Source organism: Balaenoptera ricei, chromosome 9, assembly GCF_028023285.1.
Source record: "Balaenoptera ricei isolate mBalRic1 chromosome 9, mBalRic1.hap2, whole genome shotgun sequence".
NCBI lineage: Eukaryota > Metazoa > Chordata > Mammalia > Artiodactyla > Balaenopteridae > Balaenoptera > Balaenoptera ricei.
The window spans coordinates 46,538,436-46,557,809 of NC_082647.1; the positions used below are offsets into that span (position 1 = coordinate 46,538,436).

Sequence of the window (19,374 nt, forward strand, 5' to 3'; positions counted from 1 at the left end):
AGTTCCACACAAGCAAAGGTGTAGAGGTGGGAACCAGACCTGGAGTGTGAGGGGATGGGGAAAGGGAAAGGAAAAGTTAGAAATGGCCAATGCCAGATCTGGGAACGTCTTGAATATCCAGGTAAGGGTTCAAGTTTGGTGCTGTGGACGATGCGGAGGGCGAAGGTTCTGGAGTAGGTGATGAAGATGGCGAACCTGAGGGCAACCAGGATGGTGATGGCCATGAAGAGGGCCACGGCAGAGACGCTATGGCCCATGGTGTAGATGATCCTCACGGTGAAGAAGTAGGATTTCTGGGGAGGGTGGAGACGGAGGAACGCTCAGCAACTGGGCCTTTGAGGAGAGGGAGGCTTGACAATCAAGCAGGTGACATTTTCAATTCTATCCCGAAACTGCCCGTGTGGGGGCAGGGGTGTCTGTGGGGACCACAGCAAACTCCCTCCGGAACTGAAGCGAAGCTTTTGTTTACAGCCTGTCGCTGGTGAGGAAGCAGGGGAGGGGTGGGGGGAGGGGCGGAGGGAGCTAGTTGCTTAACTCTGGCTGTCGCTGGGGGTAGGGGGAGGCTGCCACAGAAACCTCACGTCCCTGGGGAGTGACAAAGCTCAGGAGGAAATTGGGCTTGTTTATTGACATCCAGCTTGCTCACTGGCTTGGGAACATGACATCCCCCAATAAAGGGGACAGCCAGGGACAGCTGCAAGGAAAAGCTCTTTCCAAGACCAAGGATTTGGATCCATCAAAGTCTAGCCTGGACTCCGGAGATGGAGACGGAGCGTGCAGCCTTGCGGGGAGGGGATCGATCGGGAACTCAGCTCCCCTGAGGGATGCAGGCAATCATCGCCCCTCCCAGACTCAGTCTTTTTATCTGAAAAAATGTCAGACTCATGCTTTGCCTTCAGGGCTGGGGGGAAAGAGATATGGGATTATGGGTGTGGAGGCACCTTGCAAAGGTCCTGCTCAATTTGGAAGCGTGGGGTGTGCCAGCTAGGTTAGGGGGCACTGACATCACTCCAGGCTTTGGTTTCTCTTGCTTGCCCACAGACTGAGGGCTAGAGAGGGCAAGGAGCTTGCCCAGGACCACTAAGAGCCTTTGTTTCCCAGAACTACTCTCAGCTCCCTGCCCTGGAGGCCTGGGCACAGAGAGGGTACGCCAAGGAGAAAAGAAGACGGTGGCCAGCACATCTCCCTCCCTGCCCTCTGCCTCCCCTCTCCCTCCTAGCTGCATGGCCCACCTGTCACCCTTGAGCAAGTTAGCACAAGACCCCCTCTCTTCCAGACACTGCCATCTTCCGGAAATGTGCTGTAATGAATATTCCAACCTGCTGGCTACAATGGGAATGGCGGCCCCTACCGCTTTGCGGTCCACCACCCAATCAAACATCCACGGCGACCCTTCCTCCAAGATGCCAGGAGCCTCTCACCTCTTCAGTTAGCAGCTCCAGGGGCACAGGACAGGCCTCAGGATAGGGCGGGAAGGGCTCAGACCAGCCCGTGATGGTGCAATCCCGCTTCACGGCCCCTGGGAGGCAACAGAGGCGGGGGAAGGAGAGATTTTCCTCCTCTCTCCCCAGGAGAGGTCAGGGAGCCGGGGAGTGACCCTGGCAGGGTCTGCACAGACAGCCCATCTCTGCAGCAGAGAGAGAGGAGACTTCTCTCCAGAGGCCTGGGGTCCAGGCCCAGCCTGCTTGGGACACGTTCTAGGAACTTCCTCTCTGGCCTCAGACTCACCTTCTGTTAATGGAAAGAATGGTTCCCTTGAGGAGCAGAGTAGCGAGCTGGGCCTCCAGCATCCTAAGGGCAGGGAGGAGAAAGGAGGCCCTCTCTGCCCCTGGAGGGACCGTCCACCCCAGACCCCCAGGCCAGGGAGGTGAAGCAGGCAACTTCCCAGAGGACATTTACTCAGTTCCAGGCCCTGAGTTCAGCACTGCCAAGCCCTGATAATTAACCCCACCCCCTGTGTAGTTAGTGCTCTTGTTTTCCCCAGGTCACGGGAGGTCAGGAAGCTGAGGGTCTGGGAGGGTGACTTGCCCGAGGTCACACTGAAAGAGGGGGAGGGGGAAGGCGGTGCTCGATCCAGGTCTGCCTGGCCTCAAAGCCAGGGGCGTGGCCACCGTATTCTGCCACCACCAGATGAAACCACGTCACCTGTCACCTCTGCCTCCTCCCCCTTCCCCCATCACACCCCCATCGCCCCTCACCTGGCTCTGAGCTGAAGTGAGAGAAGAAAGCCGGGCAGGGGAGGCTCACCCACTCGCCAGAGCCTGCCGTCGGCCAGCACAGCAGCCCATCCCAGGTCCTAGGGCAGCCTAGACAGCGAGATGGGAGCAGAGGAGACTCAGCCCAGGGGACAGGCTTGTCCACCATCCTGAATGTGAGGCTGGAGGAGATCAGGAAATCCGTGACAAGCCACCCCCGCTCTCCCAAGCCACGTACCCAAGGTGGAGTTGGACATCCCCTCTGCTGCTTGTAGACAAGCTCGCTCATCCTCTCTCAGCTGGGTGATGAAGTCACATTCTGGGTGCACGTGGCCCAGTACCTGCAGGAGAGAGTTAATGGGATGAGCTAAGCCAACTGGATGCTTCTTCTGGGTTTGCTGGTCTAACGACCTGAAGACAGAGATAAAGCCTGATTCATTTCCATGGCCGTGCTCTTAAGCACAGGACCCGGCTCATCCAGGTATGCTTAATGGATATTTGGACGAAAGGCAGGCAAGCAGGAAGGGAGGGAGGTAGGCAGAGAGAAGAGAGATTTGGATGGATGCTTCCCCTTTTCATTTCATGGAAGTAAGTTCTGAGTCACATTAAACAAAAGTCTTCAGAAGATCTCACAGAGATGGCTAACTCAATAATGCATCCGTGTAGCAGCCTTTTTTCCTTCTTTGTTTTACTCCCCTGCTCTGTACTCCCACTCCCCAAAGGCAATTCTGCATAAAGTACCTTGGTAGACAGAGTAATGGCCCCCCAAAATGTCCATGTCCTAATCCCTGAAAACTGTGACTATGCAACCTTACAAAGAGACTTTGCAGATGTGATTAAGTTAAGGATCTTGAGATGGAGTGATTATCCTGGATTATCTGGGTGGACTCAATGTCATCACAAGGGTCTTTCTAAGAGGGAAGCAGGAGTGTCAGGGTGAGATAAGGAGACATTTTGACAGAAGCAGAGGAGTATGTGTGTGAGTGTGTGTGTGTATGTGTGTGTGTGAGAGAGAGAGAGAGAGAGAGAGGGAGAGATGAAGATGCTACACTGCTGGCTTTGAAGGTAGAGGATCATGAGCCAAGGCATGCAGGTGGCTTCCAGAAACTGGAAAAGGCAAGGAAGCGAGTTCTCCCCTACAGTCTCCAGAAAGGAATGCAGCCCTGCCAACACTTTGGTTTTAAACCACTGAAAACCATTTTGGACTTCTGACCTCCAGAACTGTAAGAAAATAAATTTGTGCCGTTTTAAGTCACTAAGTTGGTGGTAATTTGTTGCAACAGCAATGGGAAACTAATACAACTACCTACACAGATGCCTTTGTCTCAGGCTCTGCTTTCAGAGGTACCCTGACAAAGATATGTGAAAAAAATGGGTAGATTAGTAAGTGAGAGGATAGATGGATAAGTGAATGAGTAGATGAATGAGGTGAAAGAGCAGATGAATGTGGTTTCATGGATGAATGAACGAATGGGTAACTGTGCGGCTGGCTGGTAGAATGAGTGAACGTACGTACAATAGATAGGTGAATAGATAGACGGATGCATGAATACATGCATGGACGGATGGATGACTGGATACATGGTGGATGGGTGGACAGGTGGATGGATGAGGGCATGCACGTGAAGATGGATGGGTAGGTAATGGATAGATACATGGAGGGATAATGGGTTTGTTGTGTGACTCAGTAATCATGAAGGATTACAGTTTTAGGAGTTTCCCAGAGCCTGGTGCCACCCAGTGACCACAGGGAATGATCCCTGGAAGCTGGAAAAGAAGCTGTTTTTCTGGAAACCCTCTAGCAGTATTTCTGAAAGTGTGCCTCATGATCTACCTGCAGATCACCTGGGATGGAGCCAAGAATATGCAGAGATCTATGGCTGGATCTAGGACTTTGCATTTTAACAAGTTCTCTAGGAAGCTGGGAGTCAAAGGCAGGAATTCTTAACACCTCTCCCTCCCACTGCCCCAGACTGGAGAAAATCTGAAATGGACTGTCCAACAGGGCACAGCCCCAAACAGGTACATGTGGGGGAACCCAGCTTTATAAGACATGCTCCTTACACTGTGAACATGATCCATAGCCCACATTTGTGTACAACATGCACATCAAATTCAATCAGTGTAGATTTCTGTCCCCAAGGATTTCACAGGGAGGAGTAGAGTGAGGATGGGAGCTAAAACCTGGTCCTGATAGATCCAATACAAACTGATCAGAGGCACGACAGGCACTACGGGAGGGTGGCCCTTCTCACAAGGACTAAGGAGGTGGCATTTGAGCCAGACCTGAAAAAAAAGGAGCTTTTTTTTTTTTTTAATTGGTGAGGAAAAGAGCACTTGGGACAAAGAATGTGCACAGACAAGGGAGTGGGCAGATGCACCTGAGCTGAGTGAGGGGAGAGCCCTTCCCATGGCCATCCTCGCACCCACACGCACACACACACGCACACACAAGCCCCAGTGTCTGGCACAGAGTCTGTATCAGCAGCTGTTTAATTAGCTCCCAGTGTCCTTTGACAGAAATCCAGGCACGGCAAAGAGCACAGTGGATGCGAGACAGGGACTGGGGTGAGAGAGACGGGACTTCAAACACCAGAGTGGGGACAGTGGACAGCAGATGACCACATGGAAGGGACCCAAGGACAGGCCAGTGGGCTAGGAGAGGACCTGAAGACCCAGCCCAGTAAGTAGGCTCACCCCTACCAGCCCTGCCCTACGGGGAAGGACACCCCTGTCCTGACCTGCTGACCCTGTTCGCCCAAATCCAGCTTGGGCTCAGCTCTGCCACCTCCTGCTTGGGCCCCTGGGACCTCAGGTTACACATTCCACCTGCCGCCCAGGCTCTGGGTCTCCAACCTGGTGGTGCCTCTTGGCTTCCTCCCCGGGACTCAGGGACCCAGGAGCCACCTCAGAGCAGAGCCCCAGTCTTATCTCCCCCACATGTCCCCAGTAGCAGTCTGATGGTCAGAAGCGGGTAGATGGGGAGGGCAGACTCGCCTGATATGGGACTGCGGGCTCCGTCTGCCCTTCCTCCCCCCTCCACGTCTGCAGCCCATCCCTTCCTGGGATACATTCTCAGGGCCTGACTAGGGAACCACTGAGGCCAAAAGAACTATGGCCCCTGGTGGGAAGCCTCCCACCGAAAGGAGAGACAGACAGCCCTCACCGTTCCTACGGGGAGGAAAATTCAGGGAAGCCCAACTCGTGACCCAGATGTGTGGTAACAGGTGGAGACTGTACGGGGTGGGGAACGGTGGACCATTCCAAGACTTACCCAAACGCTCCTGATGGACGCCCCCCGCCCCACTCACCTAGGGCTCGGGGATCATCTGGCCCCTGTACTGGACCCACTCCTCCTGAGGGGAGACTCTCTCACCCTGCGTACCTCGGCCTTGCTGACCGTGACTACAGCTAACCCGGGGTCTGTCCAGGATGGAGGCCACACTGGGAAACAGTGACTTGGTGCTGGCCCTGACCCTGCCACCAGCAGCTGAATGACCCCCACGGGATCTCAATCTCCCCTCCTAAAAATAGAGCATTCACTGTGGGGTGCACACAGATGAGAGGCAGGAAGCGCCCCTCACTGAACAGGGGAGGGCGCAGAAGTCTCCCATACTGCACCCCATGCCCAGCCTTAGACAAGTCAGATCTGACTTCATGCACAGCAGCCCTGGGGGGCAGACACTGTGTTCTTCTTTTACAAGACAGACAAGTGAGGCTCAGGAAGGGACTTGCACAGATCACACAGCTAGTTTCACGGCTCCAGGATTCAAGCCTAAAGGCCATGCACCCTCGTGGCAGGGTGCAGCAAAGTGCCTGGGAGGCGCGGCACGGGCCCCCGCCCACATACACACACTCCCATACAAGCCAGTGGAGGAAGAGGGAGTCCTCAGTCCCTGCGGGCTCTCAGGAGTCCCTGGGAGCTGCAGCTTCCTCCCCGGGACCTGTGTCTCCCATCCTGGTCCCCGCGTCACTGTCACTTGCATGCACTCCGGGAAAGCACGCTGGGGAACTGCGGCACATTCGGAGAGGGCCCTCTCCTGGCAGCCCCTTCTCCAGCATCCTAGGCCTCCGAGCAACATCTGATGGTGGACAGCTTCTCAGGGCCCCAGGGCGTACCATGCGAGGAAGTGTCCCCCAAATGCCAGAGGGGAGCAGCTGCTCACTTACTACCCAGGGCCTCTCAGTCCCTGGCCAGCCCCTCTTCAAAGGAAGCAACCAAATGGAGTGGATCCAGGGGTCGTGGGGATAGGGAGGGCTCTGGGGAGCTTGTCGGAGGAGGGGGTGTGGATAAGACTTGGGGTGTGAAGGGGAGGCGGAAGTACTGTCTTGGGACAGAGTCTTGTGGCCCCCCAGAGGGTGCAGACAGGCCCTGGGGGGAGCAACGGGCAAGCAAATTCCGTTCAGCCCCAGGAAGGACGGTTTCATTGCCAGAGCTCTCCAGGGGTGAGCAGGGTGCCTGGGAAGGGAGGGGGAGGAGAGGAGGGGGCCGCGGAGGAGATGAGGAGTTCTCCAAGTCAAGCCACCCCTTGCTTGGTAGAGAGACTCCTGTGCTGGTGAAGGGTGGACCCCGGTATGGCCCTGTGGCTCCCAGATCTCGAGGCCAGTGGGAGAGGCAGGAGGGTCTGAGCTGGCTACTCACGATGGGTAAGGGGCGCAGCAAGCAGAGGAGGCAGGCACCCCACACCTTGCTGTCCATGGCAGGGGCGTGGCAGCGGCTCCTCGGTCAGCCTCGGTGAGCCCCGCTCTCCTGCCCACGGTCCCCTGCTCCTGCCGCCGCTGCCAGCACACCGTCTGCCTCCCCTTCCCAGGTGGCTGTTTGCATAGGCAGGAGCCAGCGAAGGGGACGGAACGGCTGAATATTCACCAGGATTACAGGACACCGTGCCCATCTCAGCCCCGGCCTTGGGGTGGGACTCCACGTTCCCAGGAGGAACGGGTTGGGCCCCTGCAACCCCCTTCCACTCTGTCTGTAAGTCGGCCTGTGTCTGTCCTAATACCAAGGTCACAGAGAAATGACAGCCACAGGACACCTCTTACCCCAGTAGGTCAGTTTTCTTTATCGTTTTCTTCTCTGAGCCCAGCCCTCTGCAGGCCCACCCTGGAGAGATTCAGAGAAGAAGAAGAAGGCCTGGGCCCACCCTCAGGGAGCCCCCAGTTTGGTTGCGATCCCAGCCTCATCCACAGTGCTGGAGGGTGAACTCAGAGCCCTGGGGACCCAGCAGAGGTGGACAGGGTGTCAGTGGGCGCTGGAAAGTAGGAATGAGCTTAGAAAAGGGCAGCGCAATCACGAAGCACCCATATGGGCTGGTCGAGAAGGTGACATATCAGCAGAACCTCATTTCTGTTCCTGGCAAGGATGCCAGCCTGGAGGGCGAGGTGAAGTCTGCAGGCGTCCAGGCTCTGGACTTTACATGGGGGCCTTGTCAAGTCTCTCCAGAAGTCCTCATGGCAACAGAGAAAAACAGGAAACATGCAAGAAGATTCATGGAGCTAAGCCATCCTGAATGGGGCAAAACCACTGTTATCAGGGGCAGAAACAAGAGGACCTACACAACAGCTCGGATTATTTTGCATATTCATTGCCTGGTTATTTTTATTATAGTTTTAGACTTTAAAATGAGGAATCCCAATTAGCCAGGCTACAGACAGTATTCTAAATTGCCCTGGATCCTCCACGGCACCAGGGGGATTGGAAAGCACATTTGATCTTCAAGGGCCCTGAATGTGCCAGTACCTGGCAGGTCCCAACATCTGTGTGCAGGTCTGCATTCCCAGAGCTTGACGGGCCAGACGCTATGACACAGACATGTTTACAGCCTAACTCGAATCATGAATGATGAAGCTCCTTGCCCCTGCCACGTCTGGATTGAGGAATCGTTTTACATCAGCAGGGCTTTATTTTTCCATTTGTGTTCATCACCAACAAAGAAAAATATTTTGAAAAGAAAACATGAAGCATCCCCAGCCCAGACGTTCCTGCCCTTGCACAAGCATTTTCATGTGCTTGGCCGTGACCTGGGGCAGGTCTCACACCACAACTAGCTCGCACATTTGCAGGACGAAGCAGAGCCCCTCTGTTGACAGGCTGAGTGAGGATGCAGTGCCGGAAGCAGAGCACTGAACAGGTGTATCTTTAAGGGAGAGCCAGAGCCTCTGTCTCCTAGCTGCAGAGAGACAACAGGCCAAGGACAAATACCGCAGTAATCACTGTTGGTAATTAGTGTCAATTAGTATTACTGAGGGTTAATAATTGATATTAATACTACTAGTAATTATTATCTAAATTAGTGATTCTTTTTTTTAAAGAATTTAATTTTTTTAACATCTTTATTGGTGTATAATCGCTTAACAATGTTGTGTTAGTTTCTGCTACATAACAAAGTGAATTATCTATACGTATACCTATATCCCCATATCCCCTCCCTCTTGTGTCTCCCTCCCACCCTCCCTATCCCACCCCTCTAGGTGGTCACAAAGCACCTAGCTGATCTCCCTGTGCTATGAGGCTGCTTCCCACTAGCTATCTGTTTTACATTTGGTAGTGTATATATGTCCATGCCACTCTCTCACTTCGTCCCAGCTTACCCTTCCCCCTCCCCGTGTCCTCAAGTCCATTCTCTACATCTGTGTCTTTATTCCTGCCCTGCCCCTAGGTTCATCAGAACCATTATTTTTTAGATTCCTTATATATGCATTAGCATACGGTATTTGTTTTTCTCTTTCTGACTTACTTCACTCTGTATGATAGTCTCTAGGTCCATCCACCTCACTACAAATAACTCAATTTTGTTTCTTTTTATGGCTGAGTAATATTCCATTGTATATAAACTAGCGATTCTTAACAAGGAGCAATTCTGTGGCCTGGGGAATATTTGGCAATGCCTAGAGTCAGTTTTCAGTGTCATAGCCAGGGCCCAGGGATAGGGAGGAGGTGTGACACAGTGTTATTTTTACATAAGGGGTAAAAACCATAAAAACTGGAAGTGCTCTTAAACATCCTACCACGTACAGGATGGCCCTCACAACCATCTAAAAAATGATCCAGGCTTCCCTGGTGGCGCAGTGGTTAAGAATCCGCCTGCCAATGCAGGGAACACAGGTTTGAGCCCTGGTCCGGGAAGATCCCACATGCCACGGAGCAACTAAGCCCATGCACCACAACTGCTCAGCCTGCGCTCTAGAGCCCGCATGCCACAACTACTGAGCCTGCCTGATGCAACTACTGAAGCCCGCACGCCTAGAGCCCGTGCTCTGCAACAAAAGAAGCCACCGCAATGAGAAGCCCGCGCACGGCAAAGAAGAGTAGCCCCCACTCGCCGCAACTAGAGAAAGCCTGCGCGCAGCAATGAAGACCCAAAACGCAGCCAAAAATAAATAAAATTAAAAAGAAAAAAGAAAGAAAGAAAGAAAAAAAAAATAATAATAAATGATCCACTCCGAAGGTCAATAGGATTAAGGTTGAGAGACCCTGATCTAATTGTTTGTGTTCCCCAAGGTTCCCCCAGGCCCATTGTGCCTTCTGAATGGGCCAGGGTCATTGAACTCCCATCTCTATCTCTGTATCTGCTCAGGGTTCAAAATTTGACTCCACCACTTGCCAGCTGTGTGGCCTTGGGCAAGCTATTTAACCTTTCTGAACCTCAGTTTTTCCATCTGAAAAATGAGGATGATACCTTGCTTGTAGTGTTGATGGGATAAGCAGATAAGTAAAGGCATATAAAGTACCTCATACAGAGCCTAATTCATAGACGACAACATGTTACAAGATGGACCATCAGCAAAGAAAGTTAGAACAATCAATTCTTTGTACAGAAAAAATAAGGTTAGCTCTCTAGCTCACATTTACAAAATATAAATTCTAGAAGGCTTAAAGCCCCAACTGTAAAACAACAAAATATTTTTTTCCAAAAATGGAAATTTGTTTTTATAACCTCAGAAGAAAGGAAACTTTCTTATATACAAAATTAAAACCATAAAGAAAAGATTAATAAGTTTGACCACATCAGTATTAAAGAAAAAGTATATTCAAGAAAGGACCCCATAAATAAAGCTACAAGCAAACTACAGGCTGAAAGAAATATTTGCGACCAACAATGACAAAGATATAGCATCAAAAATGTATTTTTAAATATCCACAAATTAATAATAAGGAGAAAAATAACCCAATAGAAAAGTGAGCAAAGGATATAAACAGGCAATTCAGAAAATAAGTAAAATAGGACCAGTGAACAGATGAAGAAATGCTCAACATCACTAATACTTAAGAAAATGAAAATTAAAATAATAATGAGTTACTCTTTTTCACTTATCACATTGCCTAAAATTTTATGTCTGATAATATGATGTTTGGAATTATGTGGGGAAATGGTACTTTTATATTGTGCAGATGGGAGTGGACACTGGTATATCCACTTTGAAAAGCAATATAATATAATCTTTTAAATCTATAAATGAACATACCCTATAAACCAGAAGTTCCACTTCTGGATATTTGTTCCAGAGGCCAATATTATTTATAATGTGTAGTAAAACCCAGAAAACAACACAAATGTCCAATGATAATGGAATAGCTAAATAGAATGTGATATATTCATACAACAGAATACTGTAAAGCATTGAAAGGATAAACTAATTCTATTTGTATCAACATGGAGAGATTTCAAAGATATATACTTGAGGAACTTCTGCTTCCCTACAAGACAGAGTAACAGAGAATGATTTACTCTTCTTCTACCTTAACAGCAAGAAATTTAAACAAAACATACAAAATATTAGATTTTAATGGGTGAAGGAGAAAACCACTCATGCTCATCTCCCCGGGTACAGAAAAATCATTTGACAAAATCTAAAACCCTTTCAAGATAAAAACACTCAATATGCTAAAAACAGAAGGGAGCTTCCCTGGCATGATAAAGGCCACATATGAAAACCCACAGTGAACATCATACTCAATAATAAAAGACGGAAAGCTTTTTCCTTAAGATTAGGAACAAGACAGGGTGTCTGCTTTTGTCACTTCTAGTCAACATAGTTCTAGAAGTTCTAGCCAACATAGTTCTAGAAGTTCTAGCCAGAATACTTAGGCAAGAAAAAGAAATAAAGGGTACCTAAATTGGAAAGGAAAAAATAGAATTATCTGTGTTCACAGATGACACAATTATATGTAGAAAAATGTTACATATTTGTATATATAAAAGTTTTTTTTTTTTTAATGTCTGGAAGCTCCCACATCAAAATCCTAAAAATGGAGAAAAGAGGAAAGGGACAGGTTATGGAATGTGAGGAATGGTCAAATGGAACCGTCACTTTAACTCTGATATTCCAGTGTTTAAGAAAAATGTATTTGTGCACTACTTGGAAAATCAAAATTAAATGTAAAAAATCACAGTAGCTAGTGTTTAATTTTTCCTTGTCACCGGTGGGTATTGTAGATGTCAGGGTGGAGTATGTCTGCGCCACAAGCAGTTGGGTGTCTTTAAACAAACCATCAAGGTCTTCCCTGAGAGCCCCTCCAACCCACAGCAAAACTCCCAGGGAACCCAGCCACAGTGGCTTTTCAGTCCTGCCTCTGTCCGATGCCCCCTGGTGGTAATGCTGAGCAACTGCTGCCTCTTCCTGATTCCCGCCGGAAGGGCCAAGCTGGAAAGCGACCCCTGTCTCAGGGGGCTCCAGGCATGTCTATAACTGGGGCTGGGGTCTTGTAGCTGGTGGACAAGCCTCAGGGTGCAGCTATTTCTGGATATTTGGCCGGGATCTCCCTTGCAGGGGTGGGCTTCAGACAGAAGGTATTCAGAGCAAGGCCAGAGCGAGCCCTATACCTGGCTGAGTTTTAGCCCCTCTTCCTGTTCCCTGACTCTGTCCTTTCCTCAGGGGCAGGAACAGGCTAGCACAGGAGCTGGGGTCCTGGGGCCTCAGAATGGATCCCTACGGACAGAAGCCCCATCCTTGGCCGTCTGAGGGGGCACCCCACTTAGCTGAGTCTCTGTAGGGGGTCTGGCTGCCAGAAGCCATACCATTCTCACATGTACTCATGACCCAGCTCTGCCTGAGGCCCGGGTCAGGGCTCAATCTCTGTCCAGAGTCACAGGTCAGCCTGCCATCTATTTGGGGTCTGAGTTGGATTGGACCAGGTTTGGGGCTCAGACTGGGGTCAAGGTCAGGGCTCAGTTTGGGGCTGGGTCAGGACTCAGTCTCCAGCCAGGGTCAGGATCAGGATGAGGACCAGGGTCGAGGATGCTTATATTCTCTGGGCTCTGAGGGTGAATCAGTTTCTAAGTTTTTTAGGTCAATCTCAGAGTCCCAAAGGGATTTTTCCCCTGAGCAGAAATTATGGCCCCGCAGGAACACCTGCTAAATAGGGGCGGGGCAGGGCGGGACAAGGTGTGGACAGGGCGGGACAAGGTGTGGACAGGGCGGTGGGGTGCGGGAGGAGCACTGGCCTTCAGCGAGGCAACATGAGGACAATGTGACACTTTGTTTTCCTCTAACTGCAGAAGGCACTTTGATCTGTGCATGGATAACTCCTTTCTTATAAACTTTAAACTTCTCCAAGACTTTCCCCTCCTCCTGGAGCAGGCTATCTCCAGCCAGGCCTGACGAGAGGTGCTATGTGTGAGGGATAACTGTCCCTGGCACATGCCCAGCATGGATAATTGTCCCTATGTTGCAGAAGGAGAAACTGAGGTGCCCGAGGTCACACAGGAAGTAAGTTCTCTGAGTTGGGACTGGGACCCAGGTCTCCAGGTTCCCAGCCTCGGGTGCTGTCTGTGGGCCAAGGTCCATGCTATCATTCACTGCAAGGTTCTGATTCAGAATTTCAGTGGCTTATTTTGGTGTTAAAGAGGTTATTACACAGTAACTGAGGGTGCTGGGAGCAGAGTCCCCAGAGCTCTGTGGGATTCTCACCGAGGAAAGGTGCCCATGCGGGCCCCAGTGAGAGGAGAGAATGAGGTTGCACCCCACACACACTGTCCTTACTTTCTGGGTGGGGCAAGGTGCCCCCTGCAGGCAGAGGAAGGACTCTGTAGCCGAGGAAGGATGGGCTCCTTCACCCACTCTCCTCACAGGTGGGGAGACAGAGGCCCAAAGAGGGCAGGAGACCTACCCAGGGTCACACAGATGGTCAGAAGCAAAGCTAGCGTGCTACCCGGCCAGCCACTCCTCCCAGAGCAATGGGAGAAGGGGAAGTGGCCCTGCATCCAGGGACCAGGCTGGGATGCCAAGGCTGGGGGCTGAGGAGGGCCAGCAGAGGGCTGCAGGGGTGGAGGTCGAAAGGCTCCAAGGCTGTAGCAGCACCAGTGGTGGGATTTGTTCTGCGCAAGACTCTCCCTGGTTACAGTGTGGCCAGCGGTCAGGAGAGGGCAAGAGCAGCTGGGAGAAACCAAGCGTGACAAATTCTCCACCATAAGTGAATTCCTGCCACAGGTGACAGATGGATGAATCTCAGAAACTGAAGATGGAGGGAACACCCCAGAAAACTATCTACAATATGCTACCATTTCCATAAAGCTCAAAAAGAGGAGCATTAAACAATAGATTGATTAGGCACATATGTGTGCATGATAAAAAAAAAATAAAACCTTTTTTTAAGCAAAGGAATGATAAACACAAAATTCAAGATAGTAGATACCTCTAAAGGGTCTTTAGGGAGCAGGGGACACATAGCTAGATGCAAATTACTGGAAATGTTCTACTTTGGGGGATGAGTGATGGACTCATGGGTGTTTACTATATTATTAAACTTAATATTTTAGCTCTACAATAATTACTACTCATATAAAGTTTACTATGTGCCAGGCTCTTTAATGAGCACATTATATACATGAGCTCATTTAATCCTCTGTGAGGTGGATCCCCATTTTACAGATGAGGAAACTGAGGCCCAGTGATTGTTCGGAGATCACATAGCTGATATGAGACCCTGGATTCTAATCCAGGCAGTCTGATTCCAGAGGCCATGGTCTAAACAACTCTACTGGGCTACATATATTATTGTATAAGTATGTTATTTTTTAATGTAATTTTAAAAAGTTAAAATGTACAGGGAGAGGTAAGAAAGGAGGCCACCACTGTGTTCCACCTGAGGTACAGACGTCCCCCACCTGCCCTCCCCTGCCCCGGGTAAAATCCCTCCCTCCTCTTCACCTCTTCTCCCTTCACCTCCTCTCTCCCTACCTAACTGCCCACACCCATCTTCCCTGGGCATCGAGCTCTCATTTGCACAGCAGGGTGGCTGGTGCAGTCAAGGCAGCTGGGTTGAGCCTGGAAGATTCGTGGAGAAAGTAGCCCTGGTCCCCCCTTTGAGGACCCGGGGGCTGGGCAAGAGCTCCCTGCCCCTGGGGTGGGCGAGATGGTCCGTGAAGGAGGGGCCGGCTGTCCCCTGACGCCTTCTCCTGGCTTCTCCCTGCAGCTTGATCCTCACCACCCCCCACCCCAGCCAGCCCCCTTATTTATAAACCATATGTCCCTGGGTCCCTGCCTGTCCCTACTGTTTGTCCAAAGCTTCAGCTGTTTCCCCTGATAACTCGAGGACCAGAGGTCTTGGGGAACTAGGAGGGGCCCCGGGACAAGCAGAGTTCAGGGGTGCTCTGCTGTGCCCCTCCTCCTGCTCAGAAAACCTTCAGGGGCTCCCTATGGATGTTGCAGGACCTGATGCATAGAACTTGCTCAAAAACTGGTAGTTGTCCGCATTTAAATTTTTAATTTCTGTTGTTGTCTCCCAGGAGCAGTTCCAGACTGCTTGGTCAAGTTCCTCAAAGTCGGGAGGGGAAGTGACTTGCCTTCACTCACACAGCAAGGCAGTCTGAGGTTCTCTCCTCTTCACCACACTGCCTTTCTACTCCACCAGTATGAAGAAATGGAGAGAACTTGGGCCCAGACCATGGCTCTGAATCCTGGCTCTGCCTTTTCTAGCTGTGCAACTTTGAATTGGTTGCCTAACCTCTCTGATTTATACTTTCTTCATCTTTAAAATGTAAGCATTGTCTGTTTTGTTCAATACTCCGTACCCAGAACAATGCTGGACACGTAATAGGAGCTCCAGAAATATTTCTCCATTGAATGAACAAGTGAATCCCTAACTCTCAGCTCATTTATGAGTATCAAGCAAAGCGATATATATGAGAATCCCGCACAGTGCAAAAACACAGCAGGACATTGCAAGTGGGCTTCCCCTTGCCCCTTCACTGACCAGTCTGAGGGCTCCAGGCTCCCTTCTGATCCCAGGCCAGGATCCCCCATCTTCAAAGCCCAGATCCATCCTGAAATTCCCAGGCACCAAGAGCCTGGAGCCTAAGGAGTCGGCTCAGAGCTCCCGGGCCAGTCTCCTCCCCAGCGGCTCCTCTGGCCTGTGCTCCCCTCTTCTCTGCCCACCCTGTGGTCCCTTCACTTGGTGCCTGGAGAAACAGCGCCTCTGGCTTCCCGTTGAGGTCCAGCCGGCAAGGCCTGCATCATCCCCTGGACACCCCTTTCCTTTCTTCTCTTTTGTTCAGCAAACATTGCCCTCAGCCCATGACCAGTGGAGGTGCACAGGTGGGCAAGCTGAGAGGGCTGAAATCAGAACGGGGAGCCAGGTGAGTTTGGCAACCATGCCTGGGCACCCACTCTGTGCTCAGAGCAGTTCTGGGGGCTGAAAAGGCCTTTGCAGAGATGGATTAGGGCTGCCCCGCAGGGATAGGGAAAGGCAAAGACGAGAAATGATCTCAGTGAAAGACAGCCAGGGATGAGGGCCAGAGCAAGCTCGGGCAGCAGGAAGAGCTCTAGTCCTAGCAGGGACGGAGCCCCCAGGTGAATGAGTGAAGGGCCCTTCTCTCTGGCCTCAGATTTCCCAGCTCTTTCATGGTGGCAGGGATGTAGGTGTGGAGGATTTGGGCAACTCTTGATCACCCCCAGACCTTCTCAGCTTCCTGGCATCATCATAGCCGATCCCCGCGGTCCCCACATGCAGACACGGCTGTCCCAGGATACCCAGGCGAAACAGGCAGCTTCTACTCCCAGCCTGACCTGCTAAGGAGCCCTACCCACCCCCTTCCCAACTCCCTCCTCAATCCGTTAAGGCCCAGAACTTGCCTCGTAGGGCCCACAAGGGATTAGCGGCCAAAAAGAGGAGTGTAGGGGCCATGTGAGCGTGCAAGAAAGGCTTTGGAAATAGTCCCCCTGGGCGTGCTCAGGCCTGGGAAGGGGCCTCTCTGGCTTCCCCAAGAGTTTCGCTGAGGTACAGGGTGGCGTTTCCACCCTAGGAAGCCCCAGAGTATGTGGAATGAGGGCCAGCCTCTAGGTTCTGCCCAGGCGCCCTCCTCCCTTGGCAGGGGGCTGGGCCTGGGTCTCCAGCACCAGCAGCCAGGGCAGAGAGGGCTGGGAATGATGGTGTGTGGGCCCAGCTTCCATGAGAGTCCAGAGTGACCCACCTTCCTCCCAGTGCCGTGCTATGGGGAAACTAAGTTGGGGGAGGGGTGCTCCAGGTCCCCCAGCCCAGCAGAGGCACAGACGACTGGGGAGGACAGGTGTAGCACAGTCCTGCGCCTTTCGGAGCTGGACGGACCCAATCCTGGCCATGGGGGATGTCGGGTCTCCCAAAGCATCCTGGAGCTTCCAAGGACGGGCCCAAGGCCTCCATCCCTCTGTGCATTCCCCACAGCAAGCGCTGAGCCCAGTGGGCCTTAGGAAGAACTGCGGAGGTATGAGCTGGGGTGTGAATGCCAAGACCCCCGGGCCCACACAGGGGGAGAGGACTCCAGGCGTGAGGTTTTGAAAGGACTTTGAGCAAAATCCTAGATCTGAGAGGGGCTTTTTGGACTCTCAAATTCAAACGTCATCGTACAGCTGGGGAAACCGAGGCCCAGAGAGGAGAAGGAACGCATCCAAGGTTCCATGGTAAGAGGGTAGCAGAGGTAGGCCTAGTACTCTGGGCCCCGGACTCCTAGCCCACTTCCAACGGCTGCAGCCGACTCTGGCGGCCGGGAGCCCTGATGTGCCGAGCACATCCTGACGGCCCTGGATCGGCCTGTTTCCAAGGCTCTGGATGAGATCTGGCTCAGCGTGGGCTCCCCCCAGCCTGCGCCACCTTTACCCACAGCTCCGGGAGCTTGGCACGCACACCAGCCCCAGCTGGTTCCAGCACAATGAAAGGCCAGTCAATGATTCATGGAGGCTCCTTTCCTGGAGGCCTTCACTGGGTACACCAGGCACCTGCCATTGGCCCCTGTACAAGCTCCCCCGGACCGAGCAGGATGGGGATTAATCAGTGATGGGCCCAGAGGAAGAGTCATTGCAGGGAGGAAGGTCCTCCCCACCCACCAGCGGGACTGTACACAGCCCAGCCCTGACCCCCAGGCCTCTCTCTCTCTCTCTCTCTCTCTCTCTCACCCTCTTCCCTTGCACCTGCCCTCAGGCTCCGATAAACTAAGGTTTTCAACAGGGGAATCTGAAAGCTGAGGGGCCCTCAGAGACAATGCCCAGGCCAACAATGACGGTATGTGCTCTGCAGAAAACCAGTTCTCCAAAACGGTCATCGAATTGCTTCCATAAGAGAGGTCTATGGACAAATAAGTTTGGTGAACGCTGGCTTAAACAAGTGAGTTTCTTATTGCGAGACTTGTCAGAGCCTCTATTGTGAGTCTCCCAGAGGGTGATGCGGTTTTCAAAATTACCTCAGCACCTGGGAAAACCAGTCAAGAGCTGGGGCTCTCACTCCGCGAGGACCACGTAGGGCAGGTGATCCACCTACGCCCATTCACTCAGGCTCTGTCCGGGCACGGGGATGGCACCTGCCAGTAAAATCCCCATGGCTGCTAAGCTTCGTTTCAAATCTAACTCTCCAGGATTTTCCCTGCAGTCTGAGGCGGCTTTACAGGGAGAAAGAGGGAAATGGGCAGGCAGATGGGAGCTCTCAGAATTTTCTGGAACTGAAGCTTTGGGCCCCATGGAGGCATTCCTGGGCTTGGTGTCTCCATAGGCCCCACATTCCTGGAGGCAGATGCAGTGGCTCCTCCCAGGCCAGGAGGTCAGTGCCGGCAGCGGAAATTCTTGGAGTTCGTCTCGGATGGAAGGTGCCACCGGCTCATCAGTCACAATCCGGGCGCATCAGTGAATCCCGGAACTTTACAAGCACTTTAACAGAGTCATTCTCTCCCTAGAGCCCAGGAATCCTCTCACAGGGTGTGGAGCAGAGACAGAGCAGAGAGGCAGAGAGAGGGGGTAAAGGGAAGCAGGGGACAAAGGGATACAGGGATACGGAGGACCAGGAAATTCCCGTGTCCCTATCTTTGCTGGTGAGACCCAGAAATATGGATGAACACACAGAACGCTAGAACAGGAGGTCACGAATGCTTGTTGCAGAGTTGTTGGTATATGCTTGCCAGCTGGTACATGCCAGACGGCCTGTGGACATTGACGGCTGTGCGCCCTGTGACTTTGGGAGAGATTGCCTCCGAAACCAGCCTCGGTCAACGATTTGACCAAGACATGAAACTAGCTCCATCCTTCCTGAACATGGAACTCAGCTCCCAGTGCCTGATTCACAAGGAATCAGGAGAAAGCATGTACGTGAAAACAGAGGTTGACAGCATTTTTATCAAATGGATTATTTATTATGTATTTCTCACTGAAAAAAAAAATCTCACCGGCCAAAAAAACAAAAACACCACCAAGTTATGTGTAATCTACCCAAGCAAGAAGACCTGATTTGGCGAGGGAAAGGAGGGAGCCTGGTCTCTATCAGACTCCCAGGAACTTGCTTTTCCCAGTGGGCAGATCGACATGGGCTGCCTGGAACTCAGCAGATGCCTGTCTGCTCTGTGGTCTGGGTCACGTGTCTTCACTGCGTTCAAAAACCCAAGTTTGATTTAAAGAAGGTTTCCTTGGAGTTCAAACAAATAACCAAAAGTTTGTGAGTTGTTCACGTCATCCAGTGGCAAGCAGGAGACTTCATGACCCAGAAGATGCTGTAGGAGGTTCCACGGTCACCTCTGACATCACTGATTCCTACTTTATGGGCTTGATATCACTCTCGCCACAACAACAATATATTGACACCTAGCATGACATGGGCACCAACCACAGATGCCAACGTCTGCGTGATTATAACTAATTTTATTGGTTTTATGGGTTTAGGTTGTTTGCGTTTTCTATTTGAGCTCCTTAAAGGCACAGGTTTTTTATATCTATTTAAGTTGCACTA

General features: G+C 51.6%; 1 protein-coding gene across 1 annotated transcript in view; it reads right to left on the reverse strand.

Annotated features, from left to right (window-relative positions):
• GHRHR (growth hormone releasing hormone receptor) overlaps positions 1 to 6,894 on the reverse strand; it is a 52,579-nt gene extending 45,685 nt beyond the window's left edge. The window contains exons 1-5 of the mRNA XM_059932520.1: positions 6,838 to 6,894; positions 2,434 to 2,536; positions 2,199 to 2,306; positions 1,422 to 1,519; positions 196 to 293 (exon numbers count right to left, since the gene is read on the reverse strand). Coding sequence (XP_059788503.1) covers positions 196 to 293; positions 1,422 to 1,519; positions 2,199 to 2,306; positions 2,434 to 2,536; positions 6,838 to 6,894 — 464 coding nt within the window. The remainder of the gene's footprint in view (positions 1 to 195; positions 294 to 1,421; positions 1,520 to 2,198; positions 2,307 to 2,433; positions 2,537 to 6,837) is intronic.
• Positions 6,895 to 19,374: the final 12,480 nt, after the last annotated feature.